At 44.6% G+C, this 14,994-nt stretch overlaps 1 protein-coding gene across 3 annotated transcripts in view; it reads left to right on the top strand.

The window, feature by feature from the left end:
- Nucleotides 1–2,072: 2,072 nt before the first annotated feature.
- LRP6 (LDL receptor related protein 6) overlaps nt 2,073–14,994 on the top strand; it is a 103,243-nt gene continuing 90,321 nt past the window's right edge. For 2 of the 3 annotated variants that reach the window (XM_081005411.1, XM_081005409.1), the window contains exon 1: nt 2,074–2,507. In XM_081005411.1, the coding sequence (XP_080861537.1) occupies nt 2,453–2,507 (55 nt within the window). In that variant the 5' untranslated portion in view covers nt 2,074–2,452. Of the gene's footprint in view, nt 2,508–14,994 lie in introns of all 3 variants that reach the window. The other variant, XM_081005410.1, reaches the window with a different exon arrangement.

Genomic DNA, 14,994 nt, shown 5'->3' with positions numbered 1-14,994 from the left:
TTCCCCTCTCCATCCCCCCTCTCCTCTCTTTTCTTTTCTCCCCCCAAACAAACAATAATAATAATAATAATAATAAATCACATACCTACCTACATAAACCTCCCCACCCACTTTCAATAGTAATGCCCCCCGCGGTGGTCCTTTAAAGGTCAAGGTCAAGGACTCCTGACAGTTAAGTCCAGTCACGGATGACTCTGGGATTGTGGCACTCATCTCGCTTTACTGGCTGAGGGAGCAGACGTCTGTCCACAGGGCAACCCAGACGAGTTGGCAGGGAATCATCCTATAAAGTAGATAAGCAAAGATGGCTAGCTTAAAAGCAATTACATTAAATGTGGGGGTTGGGAAACCCTATCAAAGAAAATGCATCACCTCATATGTAAACACCATGAAACCACACATTGCCTTCCTACAAGAAGTACACAACCCACCCAAAGGAAGCAAACTCCTTAGTGATCCCCGCTTCAATCAACAATGGGTTGCACTTGGCTCAGGTAAGGCCCACAGAGTTGCCATAATACTCAAAGCAAGACACTATTTCCAGTTTTGCGGAGTTTGTAAACCAAATCATTCTTAAACCAGACCGTTCTTAACCCGAGGTACCACCGTATTCCTCTCCTCTCTTTTACTTTGACCAGCATTGGATGCAGACATGCCTCTACTTGCTCCAGCTTTAAACACATGCCTGAAGCTGGTTATAGTGTGATATACTGTAAAGTATAAGTATTTTGCCTGCATGGTTTTTACTGCTGCTGCTGTGAACCAATGCATGATTATAAGCAAGTAAATTATATATTTTTTAATTTATTTATCAAGTTGTTGCTTGATTCTTTGTTAAGTGAAGTAAGAAAGGGAGAGCTAGACTTGCTCAAAACAAGGTTTTACAGCCTAATTCCTATGCTTTTAATTTTGCTCCCAAGGATGGGATTTTAAAACTGTTTGCAACCCACGCCTTGGAACCCGGAGGGATAAGTTGCAATTAATATATCTTATCCCATCCATTAAAACCCAAAAGAGGACAGCTGTACAGAACAGGGAAATTCTGTAGATTGCATGTTTACCATTTATATAGCATTTTCAGTACTGTTAAAGATTCATATGCATAGATGCAGTAATCCTTACACGGATCCTCTTAAAGATAAGCCAATATTATTGTCTTAATGTCTGAAGGAGGGAGGTGCTGGTCGTGGTTTAAGCCTGAGAGCGGAGCAGCCTTGCTTGAGTTTAGGTAAAGCTGATGCCAAGGCTGGTTCTCCCGTTAGGGTTACCTGCGCAGTACTTCCGAAATGCACGTGAATTTGTAGGTATCGCCTTGAAAGCAACCCTGCGAGGTGAGCGGCAGGGGCGCCAGAAGGGGCTCCAGCCCCCTCCGCATTTCCAAACGGGGGCTGCGCCCTCCGAGGCTGAGGGGGCGGGGGGGGCTGCGGGCGCTCGGGCTGCCCGTCCCGGAGGCCTTGCCCGGCGGGGGGGGGCTGTGTGACGTCATGCACACACGACCCCCCCCCGTGTTGGGCCCCCCTCGGCGCGTCCCTTTTCCGCCCAGTTATGTAAGCCGCCTGCGTGGCTGGCCAGGTCGGAGCCTCCCCTCAGCTGGCGCGCAAGCGAATCGCCCAGAACGTGCACCGAGGAAATAAAAGCGCAGCCGCTTAAGAGAGAGAGAGGGGGGGGGGGAGAGGGAAGCCTCCTCCTCCGCCGCCGCCGCCGCTCTTTGTGCCGCTCTCGCCGCGCAGCCCGGGTCCCCGAAAGTAGTTCCGACATTCCTCCGGTCCAGAGCGTGAGATCCTGCAGCGCAGGCCCTGAGTCCCTGATTCGCGGCGAGAGCGAGAAAGCGAGCGAGGCGGCGGCGGCGGCGGCGAAGGAGTCCCTCAGGAATGCGGCTGCCGCGTCGCCCCCTTTCCCGGGGGAGCTTCGCGGGGCGGCCTTCGGGGCGTCTCTTCCCAGAAAAGGGGGGCAGGAGCGCCGCCGGGCGGGGGGGCTCTTCGCGGGCCCAGGTGTGAGGCGCTCCGCAGTTGCCGAAGGTGGAGGAGGAGGAGGAGGAGGAGGGATCTTCTCTGGCTTTGCGCCGGGGATCCAGGAGGCGGCGGCCGAGAAGGGGCTGTGCTGCTGCGCCTTCCCTTTCTCTCGGCTCCCCGAGGAGGAGGAGGAGGAGGAGCAGCCCGGTGGCTTCGCGGCGGGCATGGAGGACGAGGGCTTCTCCTGGCCGCGCTGGCCTTCTTCCTCCTCGCCGGGGCCGAGCGCCGAGGGCCGAGCAGCCCTTTAAGAGACACAAAGAGGACCGGGCTCGGGGCGGCGGTTCCTTTGGCGCGGCTCCCTCGCTTCCCGCCGGCCTCCCCTCGCGCCCCGAAAGTATGAGAGGGCGGCCGAGGCGCTGCTGCCCCCGCTGCCCCCGCTCGCCGCCGCCGCCGCCGCCGCCTCCCCCCCGCTGCCGCCGGTGAGAGCCCGAGGAGAGAAGATGGGCGCCGTCCTGAGGAGCCTCCTGGTCTGCGGCTTGTGCTCCCTGGCGAGAGGTGAGGCGGAGGCCCCCAAGTGGCCCCGGAGCTTCGGGCAAGGAAGGTCCCCGCGCACCCGCGTGTCGTGCGATTGTGTGTACGGTGCGCATCTCTGGGGGAGGGCAAGGCCTGGCTGGCCTGGAGACGAGGCCCCGGGAAGGGGCGCAGCTCGCTCGCTCCTTCCTTCCTTCCTTCCTTGCCCAAATCCTGGAACATGGAGGAATTTGCAAAGGGGAGAGCTTGCCAGTACACACAAACACACGGAAGACAGTTCTCTTTCCTTCAGTTTCATGGAGGATTGCTTTTAAGTCTTTCTTTAAAAAAAGAACAGCATACTAGTCTTTATTAGATTTTGTGATTTTGGGGGAATTAGAACTTCGGAAAATTGTTTCCATCATTTCCAAGAAATGTGTGGCCATTGTAAACAAACAGCCCATTCCTATGTCTGTCTGCTGGTGCTATTGATTGATAGTGGTGGGACTTCCTTACAGTGAATCATGTTTAGAATCGCGGACTGGATATTCTTGGTTTGGGAGTGTTGATTTTCCCTTAGCAAGGTCTCCGATCCTAGCTAAATAGTTACTTGGGAGTAAGCCACGTTGAAATGAGTGGAACTTACAGCAGTCAACATAGTTAAGATCAGGCTGGAAGCTGTAATTAATAATGCAATCCTGTACACAATTACCTGAGAGAGGCCTATTGAACTTAATGGAGCTTACTTCTGTGTAGACATGTACCGTATAGGATTGCACCGTTGGCAAATAACACATTTTAGATAGCAACTGTGTGGTCTGATCCACCAAGTTTAATGGAGTTTGCTTCCTTGTAATTGTGTGTGAGATAATATTTAGCCCGCAATCAGTTTGGAAAAGTTGAGTGACTCCTGAGCACACCTGTTTTCGGACATAAGTTCTGATGAATAAAGCAAGTGAAATTTACAGCTTGATCATGACCATGCATACTCAGAAATAATATGCAATTAATATCCCTTTATGCAAAAGGTATGAAATGTTCAGGTCTCCTGCAAAGAACAGTTTTTTTTATTGCATCTGTGAAGTCTGCATATCTTAAAAGTATTTTCAGCCATATGAATTAGTATGAGTTCATTTTGGGCAAAATGAAAAGGCTCCCCAGATTTCAGGAAATGTTAATTTCCATTTCAGAGACCAGACTGGAATAGATTTTTATATTTTTGTATCTGAAAATAAAATAAAAATAGGATATATTGGTCAGTTTATTCAGTATTTTATTTCTTTTTTGTCTCTTCCCTCATCTCCCACTTCCTGTATTGTGGTGAGCAGAAGCTTCAGATACTCTACAGCTGATTTGCTGAAGCTGTTTCACATACTGTTTAGAAGAAATACTTGTTCACAGACATCTCACAACTATTCTTTTTGCTGCAGTGGAAGTAGAAGAATGCTTCTTGTATTTGTGTGTAAAAAGGAATCCTGTCTCAATTTTTTACAATTCCTCTGCATTTGCTTGCTTTGATGAACATTTTGGGAAGTTGAACTGGATTGGAGGGGAGACCTAGAAAGGCATTTGATAAAAACAACAAAAAACCCATGTGCAAGTATATTCCTTTGAGGAAGGATAGTTGATTTATATGGCTCTCTGATTTTCAAAGGAAAAATGATTGTTTAAGTTAACTTTTTAATGCATAAAGTTTAGTCTAGTTCTGCTGTGTTGCCCATAATCAATAACCTGACTGAGAGTATAAAAATTAGCAGGATTTTGCCACAAATTATTCTTTTCTCCAAATGTTATGCTATACTTCCATATTTATGAGAATTTCTACAGACTTCCTCGTGTATTGTAGAAAAAACGTTTCTAAAGATGCTTACTTGATAATCAAATATGGATTTAATATGCTTACCTTACAATCAAAACTAGGTATATTGACTGCATTCGGATGATCGTATCTTGGATTAATAATAATAGAATCAGAATCATAGAAGGGGCCCTGAGGGTCATCTAGTCCAACCCCCTGCATTGCAGGAATCACAGCTGAAGAATCCTTTACAAATGGCCATCCAACCTATGCTTAAAAACCTTCAAGGAAGGAGAGTCCACCACCTTCTGAACAACTCTTACCATCAGAAAGTTCTTCCTGATGTGTAGTCGGAATCTCCTTTATTGTAACTTGAATCCATTGGTCCATTCGGGTCCTACCTTCCTTAGCAGGAGAAAGCAAGCTTGCTCCATCTTCCATGACACAGCCCTTTAGATAGTTAAAGATGGCTATCATATCACCTCTTATCCAGGTTAAGCATACTTAACTCTCTCAACCATTCCTTATAAGACTTTGTCTCCAGACCCTTGATCATCTTGGTCGCCCTCCTCTACACACATTCCAGCTTGTCAACATCCCTTCTTGAATTGTGGTGCCCAGAACAGTACTCCTGGTGTGATCTGACCGAGGCAGAATAGATCCTATCATGGATTAATTATGGTTTTCATGTTTATACTATTTTGCAAATCTTCTTGGGTCACTTTTGTGTAAAAATCAACAAATACAATAAATAATCATAAGCCCCAATATGAATGAGCCTTATGGACACACACACCTGTTTCATACCCCACATCATGCTTGCAAAGCCGTAAAGTCTTTAGTTAATTTCATCAGAACCAAGAAACGGTCTAATGGCTTCAGAAAAATCCAGGATAAACCAAGAAACTCGTTAATTGCTTCAGAACAAGCCAGGAGAAAAAGCTAACTTCAAGTCTGGTATAATATAATGACTTGTTCTGAAGCCCTTAACCATTGTTCCTAGTTCAGTTCAGATGAAATGGACAACTTTAGTTAACAGAAGGCCTGCATGCTTGCTGAAGTTATTAAATGAAGGCTCATTTGAATTTGGCTATACAGTGGTACCCCGCAAGACGAACGCCTCGCGAGACGAAAAACTCGCAAAACGAAAGGTTTTTTTCGTTTTGGAGTTGCCTCGCAAGACGAATTTCCCTATGGGCTTGCTTCGCAAAACGAAGCTTGCCCCAGGGACAGCGGGTCTTCTCTTTTGAAGCAAGGGGCGGCGGGGAGAAGCGATCTTCTCCCCGCAGCCCCAGGTCCGGGGACAGCGGGAAGCGCTTCCCGCTGCCCCCGGACCTCTTTTGAAGCAAGGGGCTGCGGGGAGATTGCTTCTCCCCACCGCCCCTTGCTTCAAAAGAGGTCCGGGGACAGCGGGAAGCGCTTCACGCTGCCCCCGACCTCTTTTGAAGAAAGGGGCTGCTCCCCGCAGCCCCTTGCTTCAAAAGAGGTCCGGGGACAGCGGGAAGCGCTTCGCGCTGCCCCCGGACCTCTTTTGAAGAAAGGGTTTGCGGGGAGAAGCGATCTCCCCGCAGCCCCTTGCTTCAAAAGAGGTCCGGGGGCAGCGGGAAGCGCAGCGCTTCTTCCCTGCTGCCCCCGGACCTCTTTTGAAGCAAGGGGCTGCGGGGAGATCGCTTCTCCCGGTGCTCCGAAGCGGGGCGGGGGGGCAGGAACACCTGCCCCAGCCGCCCCGCTTCGGAACGCTGCTCCGAAGCGGGGCGGGGGGCGGGAACACCTTCTGAAGGCGGGCGGGGGGCGAAAGTCTTTGTCCCCCCTGCCTGCCTTCCCAGGGGCTTTTAAATCGCCCCGGACAGCGGAGAAGTCCTCCGCTGTCCCGGGGCGATTTTAAAATGCCGCCCGCCAGCATTTTAAGATCGCCCGGACAGCGGAGAAGTCCTCCGCTGTCCCGGGGTTTTTTAAAATGCTGGGGGTGGGAAGAAAAGCCCTTGTCCCCCCCCCCCCAAGCCTTCAGAAGAGGTCCGGGGACAGACTGTCCCCGGACCTGGTCTGAAGGCAGTTTCCCTAGGAACGCATTAATTGATTTTCAATGCATTCCTATGGGAAACCGTGCATCGCAAGACGAAAAACTCGCAAGACGAAGAGACTTGCAGAACGAATTAATTTCGTCTTGCGAGGCACCACTGTACTGTATCTTCTATATGTTACATAATTTATATTGGATCTATGTGTGGGTTCAAGTGGGAATAAGAAATCGGAGTATTTGAACTCTGATTGTAAGGTGAATTATTTTATCTAAGAAAAAAATTGATGTTGGCTAGCTCTTTAGATTACTCAGAATTTCAGTATACAGTGGTGCCTCGCAAGACGAAATGAATTCGTTCCGCGAGTTTTGTCGTCTTGCGATTTTTTTCGTCTTGCGAAGCACGGTGTCGGGAAAGTTTTGGAAAAGCTTCAAAAATACCAAAGTCTTTAAAAACCTCAAAAAAGGCTACCACACCGCGTTCTATGAGTTGCTCCTCGAAGTCAAAACGGTGTTAAGAAAAAGGAAACAAACTTGCAAGATGTTTCCGTCTTGCGAAGCAAGCCCATAGGGAAAATCGTCTTGGGAAGCAGCTCAAAAAACCCTTTCGTCTAGCGAGTTTTTTGTCTTGCGAGGCATTCGTCTTGCGAGGTACCACTGTAAATACCTTTGGATTACAGAGAGTTTGTGGCTGTTGTGGCTGTATTTTACAGAGGACCAGTTAGCTAGTATATTACTGCTGAGAAAAACAGGAATTTGGTAGGGTATAGAGGGTTAAAGATTGTGTATGCTTGTTAATTTGCTGATGAATGATGTCAGGTTGCCAAAGGCTGGAGATCCAGTCATTGGGACCCCAGTATTAAGATGTCACATTTTTAAATATACAGGATGAACATAGCAATTTTTCATAAATATATGTGTATGGCCAGAAACTTTTACCATTAATATGTACTAGTTATCTTTTAGTTAGTATATTGTAAACTGTATAAAATGAGTATGCTTATATATAATGTATGATGTAGTGATATTTGGGTGGAGAGGGACTGATTTCAAATTCCCACTTGGCCATGAAACTCATTGTGTAACCTTGGGCTAGTCACAGTCTCCCAGGTTAACCCCAGCATACAGTATCTCTGTGAATATAAAATGGGGAGGGGTCACCCTGAGTGTTAGGAATATAATAGAATATTCATGCTGGATTGCTGCATCCTTTTTCTGCTGTACTACTAGGGCTGCTAGTTTTGACTTCAATGAAAATCAAGCTAGGAAATTGCTTTCAAAAGCAACAGTAATTACTTTGCCTTTAAATATGCAATCTGTTGGGACTGTATTTGCCAACTTGGCTAAAAACAGTTTTTAGACAGTCTTTTTTTACTTTGGAAAATATATTTCCTGGTGTAAGGCACCTAGGTAAACATACCAGACGTGGGAATGTTCTTTACTAGACAAACTGACAGCTCAATCCCAGGTATGCTTCCTTTTTAGTGAGTTCCAGAGTTCATTAGGGCTTTCTGTACTCCTTTACGTTAATTCCAGAGTGGGTAGTTGTGTTAGTCACCATAGCCTTGTGGTACTTTGGAGATTAGCATGTATTTTGTGGCACAAGCCTTTGTGCATTACAAACGATCAGATGAAGTTGGCTCTAGTCCATGAATGCTTATTCTGTTAATTCTCAAGGTGTCCACAAACTTAGTTATTCCTTGCATAATTACTTGGATGGAAGTCTCATTGAACTAAGTGGTATTAATTTGCATGTAAACAAACACAAGGTCAGCTATAAACCTGCCAGGGTAATATATATGAACAAAAAAGGCGTATAAGGATAATGCTCCCGGGGGTAGGATTCTTTCTATCAGTTGTTAATTTGGGAATTCACTGAGATTTTATTCCTGAGCCTGTGAGTGCTGTTGCATTATCCAGTAATAAAGCCTGAGTTGCCGCTGAATATATGTAACAGAGAAACACAGCAAATCCTACCTGTCCCATGAGTGGTACTATATAGGTGTCACATTCACACTGGATACTATTTTAAAAATATTAATGCTCCAATTTTCCTATGATGATATGTTGAAAAGGAATTTCCATTATGCCTCTAAATAGTGTTCAAAATTCTATAGGCGCCAGGTGCATTTTGCACCTGGCTATAAGTTACTTGCGACCAAGTGGAGATGCCTGGGTGCCAGGATGGGGCCTGACATCTCCACCTGGAGGTGCATGCCTGGGGATCATTGGATCTGGACTGTTTTCACACACTAATACCACATCCTGTAAAATTCTATCAGTTATATTTTATCTGCACAATCAGTGAATTTCAGGAACCAAAATGCTGCTTCTGTGCAGCCTGAGCAGGAGCAGTGAAAAGGTTATAGTTAATGGTTTTCACTTGTCTTCACTTAGCCCATCCCACTGACCTGCTCACAGTTGTGAAGAATACTCTTATGTTATGAATGGACCATTAAGAAAAAGATTTAGGAATCGGCTTGTATATATGTGGACTGTCCCTTAATCAAGTAACTTTTTTAGGTTAAGTTCTCAAAGTTCTTAACCTAGCTCAAGCTTGTCATCTGAACTAGCCAGATGTTTAACTGATAATCGATCACAACCAGTCCATAATTTGAAAAATAAGATTCTAGATCCGTCTTGCCCCAAAATGACAACTAAACATTCTGTTTTGGCGACTGCAACCCCAGTTTAAGGTGCCATTTGGCACCTGGCTTCTATATCTGAGTTTCTAACACTGCTCCCAAAGCCCCACAGCAAATTTATAGTAATTAGGTCATTCTTCTTCCATACCTTTTGCTGTCTCCTTGAGGTAGCAGCTTCTCGGGCTGTTACTTGTAAGCATAAGTGGGGAGTTGAATGAAATACCCAAATACTGTAAGTTTCACAGCTAGAAATCATGACCAGACACTGGAGAGTTTGTAGGTTTCACCTTTTCTCCCCTCTTAAAAATGCTGCTCATGCAGATCAGGCATCAAGAGACTATCAAATATTAGAGGAGCTTGCTGGTGTGGCATTATTTCTATGAGCAATGCAGCTAGGATGCTGGAGCAGGGATACAAGACTTTAAAATGTATTTCGCACAAATTACTCTCTGTGTAGTACACTCTCAACTTTCATCTGCCCCTCAGTGTGGCCAGTGGTCAAGGATGATGGGAACTGGAGTCCAAAATGCATGAAGGAAAAACAGTTAGGCTATGGTACTGTAACAAACATTTTTAAAAATAAAAATGGAATGGCTTTGATTGTATTTACGCTATGCTTTGATGTCCAGCTAGGGGGCAGAGGATGCTCATTTCACTCCAGTTTTATTTCTTTCTTCTACCATTTTAAAAAAGCACAAAATAAAGAACAAAAGATGTCTCATAAAACATCAGGAATTAAAGATTTCAAATATAAGAGTTGACAGATTGAGAGAGCTCCCCTTCTTTTTATCCTGTATGAACACTTGTTTGTATCTGCTGCTGTGAGAACAGAGTTCCACTTGTGTAATGGGACTTCTTTAACCTCTCCTCCCACTGTGTACCCCAAAATCTGCTGCAGTTTATGAGAATTCACAGGGAACTTGGGGAGGATGTTCCATTGCTCAAGTAGAAGTCTGCTGTGCAAGCTGTCACTGCTATTCAGTGATTTAAAGTAGAACTGCAATTTCGCTTTATTTACTAAAAGGTTCTGAGATAACTAATGGCAAAATTTAAAAGCAATCAGCTTAAAAATCAAAATCAGTAGAACAGCAAAATCAGAAACAGCAATAAAAGTAGAAATGTCTGTGAAAGAACAGCCAAGGTAGCAAAATGCAGCAGTTTATTAAAAGCTTCAGAGAATAGGGTTGTTTTACCTGGTGCTTAAATGTTAGCAACTTAAGTGCCAGCTGAGTCCTCCATGAGCTTCATGCCACCACCAGAAAGACCCTATATTGTGTCACCATCCACTTCACCTCAGAAGGTGCGCGTGCAGAAAGAAGGATGCCTGATTAAGGTCTTTTAGAGTGAATGAGTTCGTTTGGAACTTTAGACTTCCGTTGTTTAGAATTGTGTAGATGCTTGAACCTTGTGCATGCTGTGTGTTTAGATTTTTTTTAACAGAAGCTCCATTTTTATGAATATAAGTTCCATAAAACTTAAAATTGTAAAGCAAAGTTTTTAAAAGAAATTTCCCTCAGTATCTAGTTTTTCCTCTCAGGATCAGGGTTATTTCGAAAACACTTCTCTTCTGTCCCCTCCACTCCACCAATAACACCATTCTAATAATTATTTTTATTCATCATTGATGTGTTTTACTGCCACAGCAGTACAATTTGTCTTGAGTGTGTGTAGCTCTGTGTACAGAGACATGGAATTGCTGCCAGAAGATGTAAAGATGGGCCACTACTAGTTGTAATGGCTTTAAAAAATGAGAATCAGGAAAAAATCATAGAGTGGAACATCCTTTTTCAAACACACTATAGCTCTCATTACACCTTTGGGAACAATCTTCCTTATCCTTTCTTTTTAACTCCTTTTCCCTCTTGCCACACTTCTCTAGTGATGTGGGTTGGAAAACGTCCAAGTACAATATTTTTCCATGATTTTTTCTCTACTTTTTGACATATGTAGTTTCATAAAATTAATTATTATCATAAAAAATTGAGCACAATGCATGTCAAATTGGTCAACTGTAAAGGTTGAAATTGTAGCAAAACCTAAAATCAATGACTGACATAAAATAGTGCCATGCAAACAGGGCAAGTTTCAGAGTTATTTGAGATAGCTTTCACTGTCAGCTGCAGCACTTCTTCTGCAGCAACAGCACAGCTTGCTTCTCGGTGGCCCAGCTTCCATTTTTATTTCCCAGAATCCATTGCATGTAGAGTTGTTCTGAGAAAAATAATCTTGGTTTGATATCTGGGCTGCTTTCAAACAAACCACAATATACTGGTCACGTTAAGAGATTTTCCCACTTCTTAAACCCGGGGTTGACAAGGTTTACCTTGCCTGGGCTGGTTCACTCCAGCAGAGATCCCTCCGTGGGCCAGATCGTGCGTGTACATGAGCGCACACGCCTGCAATTTCCAGCGTCTGTGCAGACACGATTTCTGATGCCACAGAGGTGAGTCCTGGCACTGCGCTGCGTCGGTTTAGCACAGTGCACTGGTTAAACGACCCCAGTGGGCCGCTTGTGGCCCATGGGCCTTAGGTTGCCTACCCCTGGTAAACCATGTTTTTTGAAACAGGATGAGTGCGGTGGCTCCGTGCTACTTTTCTTGCCTGTCTCTGGAGTACTGTGTCCAGTTCTGGGCACCACAGTTCAAGAATATATAAAAGGATGTCACATAGAGAAGGGAGAAAGGTTGTTTTCTGCTGCTCCAGAGAAGCGGACACGGAGCAATGGATCCAAACTACAAGAAAGAAGATTCCACCTAAACATTAGGAAGAACTTCCTGACAGTAAGAGCTGTTTGACAGTGGAATTTGCTGCCAAGGAGTGTGGTGGAGTCTCCTTCTTTGGAGGTCTTTAAGCAGAGGCTTGACAACCATATGTCAGGAATGCTCTGATGGGTTGGACTCGATGGCCCTTGTGGTCTCTTCCAACTCTATGATTCTATGATTCTATGATTATTCAGGGACAGCCCCATGGAGGCCATTCTTTTCACGAAGTCCCGAATGACCCCTTGTAAGGTCGTGTCGGCATGGATGTTAAAATCCCCTAGGACAACCAAACTAGGTATCTCCAAGAGAACATCTGCCACGACCTGAAGTAGCTTGGGCAGGGAGTCCTTGGTGCAGCGGGGAGGTTGGTACGCCAAAAGGAATCCTGTATTCCGGGGAGGTGCCTCCGGTAATGGCGGAATTCCTCTGACCGGGAGGAATCTGCTCCGTGGGAATCTGGGTCTGGCTGCCACGGTGAAGGCGGAGACCCGTTAAAATCACAGGCGGGAGAAGCCTGTGAGCGTGGGATTCGGCGGGCACCTTTTGCGCCTCCCCCACTCGTGGGGAACCCCGGTTTTTGGGGCTCCAGAGCGACGTGGGGTGAGCGGCGCGGTGCATCGAATCGTCTGCTTCTTCCACGGAGCGAAGCTGCATAGCTGTTGCTGGAGAGCGCTGACCTTTTCCTGTGGACAATTTGACTTTAAAGTAATTACCCGTGAGTAGAGCTGAAGCGGAAGAATTGGATTTCTAAATGTTTAATTTGGTACCGTAACGGGGAGGTTCAAAACAGGAAGTCCGCCTCCCCCTTTTGTAAATAGACTGAGGCAATGAAGTTGCAAGCTAGAGTCCTGGAAAGCCTTTTGTAAAAGATTAAATTTCCATCGGTAAAGAACATTAAACCCCCTCTTGTAGGCAGGAGAAGAGAGGGGGAAGTTGTGGATTGAATAGTGGGAGAGAGTGAAGAGATTTAAAACACCGCCGCTCTGACCCTGGAAACGGGCTGCTAGCAGGACTGCCGTCTTTTGGAATGTTCATTGACAGCGTTTAGAACGTTCATTGACAGCTAGTTAAACAAGAGAAATACATTGTTTCTACTGTCTCTGGCTGCTTTAAAAAGGAGTAAAAGTAACTGAAAATTGAAACTAATTTGAAACTAATTTTGGATGGTTTAAAAGAGGATACTATTGACTATTACAAATAGAAACTGTTTCCCCCCAGTGGAGGCCTTTGAAACCGGTTGCTTTACAAGAGCTGGGCTAGGGGAATTTCCAGCTGCAAGTTAAAAACCGTGAGACTCTGGGACTGACCTTGAATCTTTTAAGTGTTATGGTAAATGGAAGAGGAAAAACAGACCAGTCAACTGCTGACAAAACATTAAGGTCTGGGAGGATTTGGCAACAATCCAGGAGAGGTCCATCATCAGGCCCCCCTGCTCCTCCTGTTGCTTCCTTTGTACCAGTATATTTAAAACCAAGAGGAATGTCGACAGAAGAGGCTTTAGTGGCTGCATTATATAAGATAAATGACTCACTGGATCAGCTTAACAGGAAAATGGACACGATAAATGCGAAAGTGGATGTTTCAATTACTAAAATTAACTTAAATACAGAAAGTATAAATAATACCAATACAGAAACCACCCAGAAATTGTAACAGGAACCTACTTGGATACGGCAAACTGCGGAGGAAGCCAGGGAAAATGCTGTTGTTGCTGAATGTAAAGTAACACAACTGGAGAGAAAGAGAGCCCCAGCCCTACAGAGGCAATTTGATGAACATAAGTTGACGCTTGCTATGACTGAATTTAAAGAAAAACAGACGAATTTGAGGATTAGAGTTCACCTTTGGTGGACATGCCCAAGGATTAAGACACTTTGGGATATGATTCATAATGAGATGAAAAAGGCATTTAAATATACCCTTTTGAAGAAACCAGAGGCCTTTCTCCTGGGCATGGTCGGCCAATTGGTGTTAAAGAAGGATAGAACTTTTTTCATGTATGCAACAATAGCAGCAAGAATACTTATTGTGAAGTACTGGAAGACACAAGATTTATCTATTCGGGAAGAATGGCAGATGAAGTTGATGGACTATATGGAATTGGCGGAAACGACTGGCAGAATCCGAGACCAGGGAGAAGAGTCGGTGGAAGAAGAGTGGAAAAAGTCTATTTATAGAAATATTGTTAAAATAATGAATGTTAGAAAAATGTTGGAATGAAGTTATATGGCTCTAGTAGAAATGTTATAAGGAATTAAGTATAAATAGATTAATAGAGTATTAAAGGGAAAAATAAGGTTAGAATATGTTAAGATAATTATAGGATAGAAAACAGAGGAAGATGGAAAGGAATTGCTGAAACAATTAACAGAAGTGGAATACAAAAAGGGAGGTGTGAGGAGGTCGTGGAAATAAGGGAATGAAAGATAAGATAAGATATTGAAATTGTTTTGTGTTTTAAATGGTTTGTGTCTTGTTTTGTTAGTGTTATGTCTTTTTTTGTTTTTTTGTTTTTTTGTTTTTGTTTTTTTGTTGTGTTTGAAAGGTTGGAAAATTAATAAATATTATTTTAAAAAACAACAACAAAAGGAATCCTGTATTGTCCCCATTGCCCAACTTCCAGAACATGCACTCAGAAAACTGGGTCTTCCCAATAGGACACCTGGTGCAAGCTAATGACTTCCTAAAAATCTCTGCAACCCCCCCCTCCCCACCCACATGACCTGGGTTGTTGTGCTTAAGAGAAACCTGGTGGACAAGCAGCGGCAAGAACAGGCCCATCTGCTTCATCCAGCCAAGTCTCTGTTACACATGCCAGGTCAAGTCCTCTATCCACGATCAAGTGCTACTCACAGTATGTTTTTGAACTGTTAGGTTTGCAGAAGCTGGGACAGAGCAACAGGAGCTCACCCCGTCGTGCAAATTCAAACCACCAACCTTCCGATCTGCAAGCCCAAGCTTCTCAGTTGTTTAGACCACAGCACCACCCGCTCCTGCTATTATGGCACCAACCATATTAATAACTTTATTATTGAACAATGTTTATATACTGCTTGATTCCAAGAAACCCTACAAGCAATTGCCAAAAATATAAAATGTTAAAATTCTTGATAAAAAGCAGTTAAAAACAACTATTTAAGAATATTCAAAAGATGATTAAAATCAACAGTAGCTAAAAAGAAATAGACAGGAATAACTTCTACATGTCTGGGTAGGATTGCCTAAACAAAAACATTGTAATGAAAAAGTACACAAAAGGTCGGTGATGTCTGATGGCAGTAGGTAGGGAGTTCCAAAGGTAGCTTCTACC

Source organism: Podarcis pityusensis, assembly GCF_964106645.2.
Source record: "Podarcis pityusensis genome assembly, chromosome: 5".
Classification (NCBI taxonomy): Eukaryota; Metazoa; Chordata; class Lepidosauria; order Squamata; family Lacertidae; genus Podarcis; species Podarcis pityusensis.
Note: the sequence above shows the minus strand (reverse complement) of the source record. Positions and strands in the feature narration are given on the sequence as shown.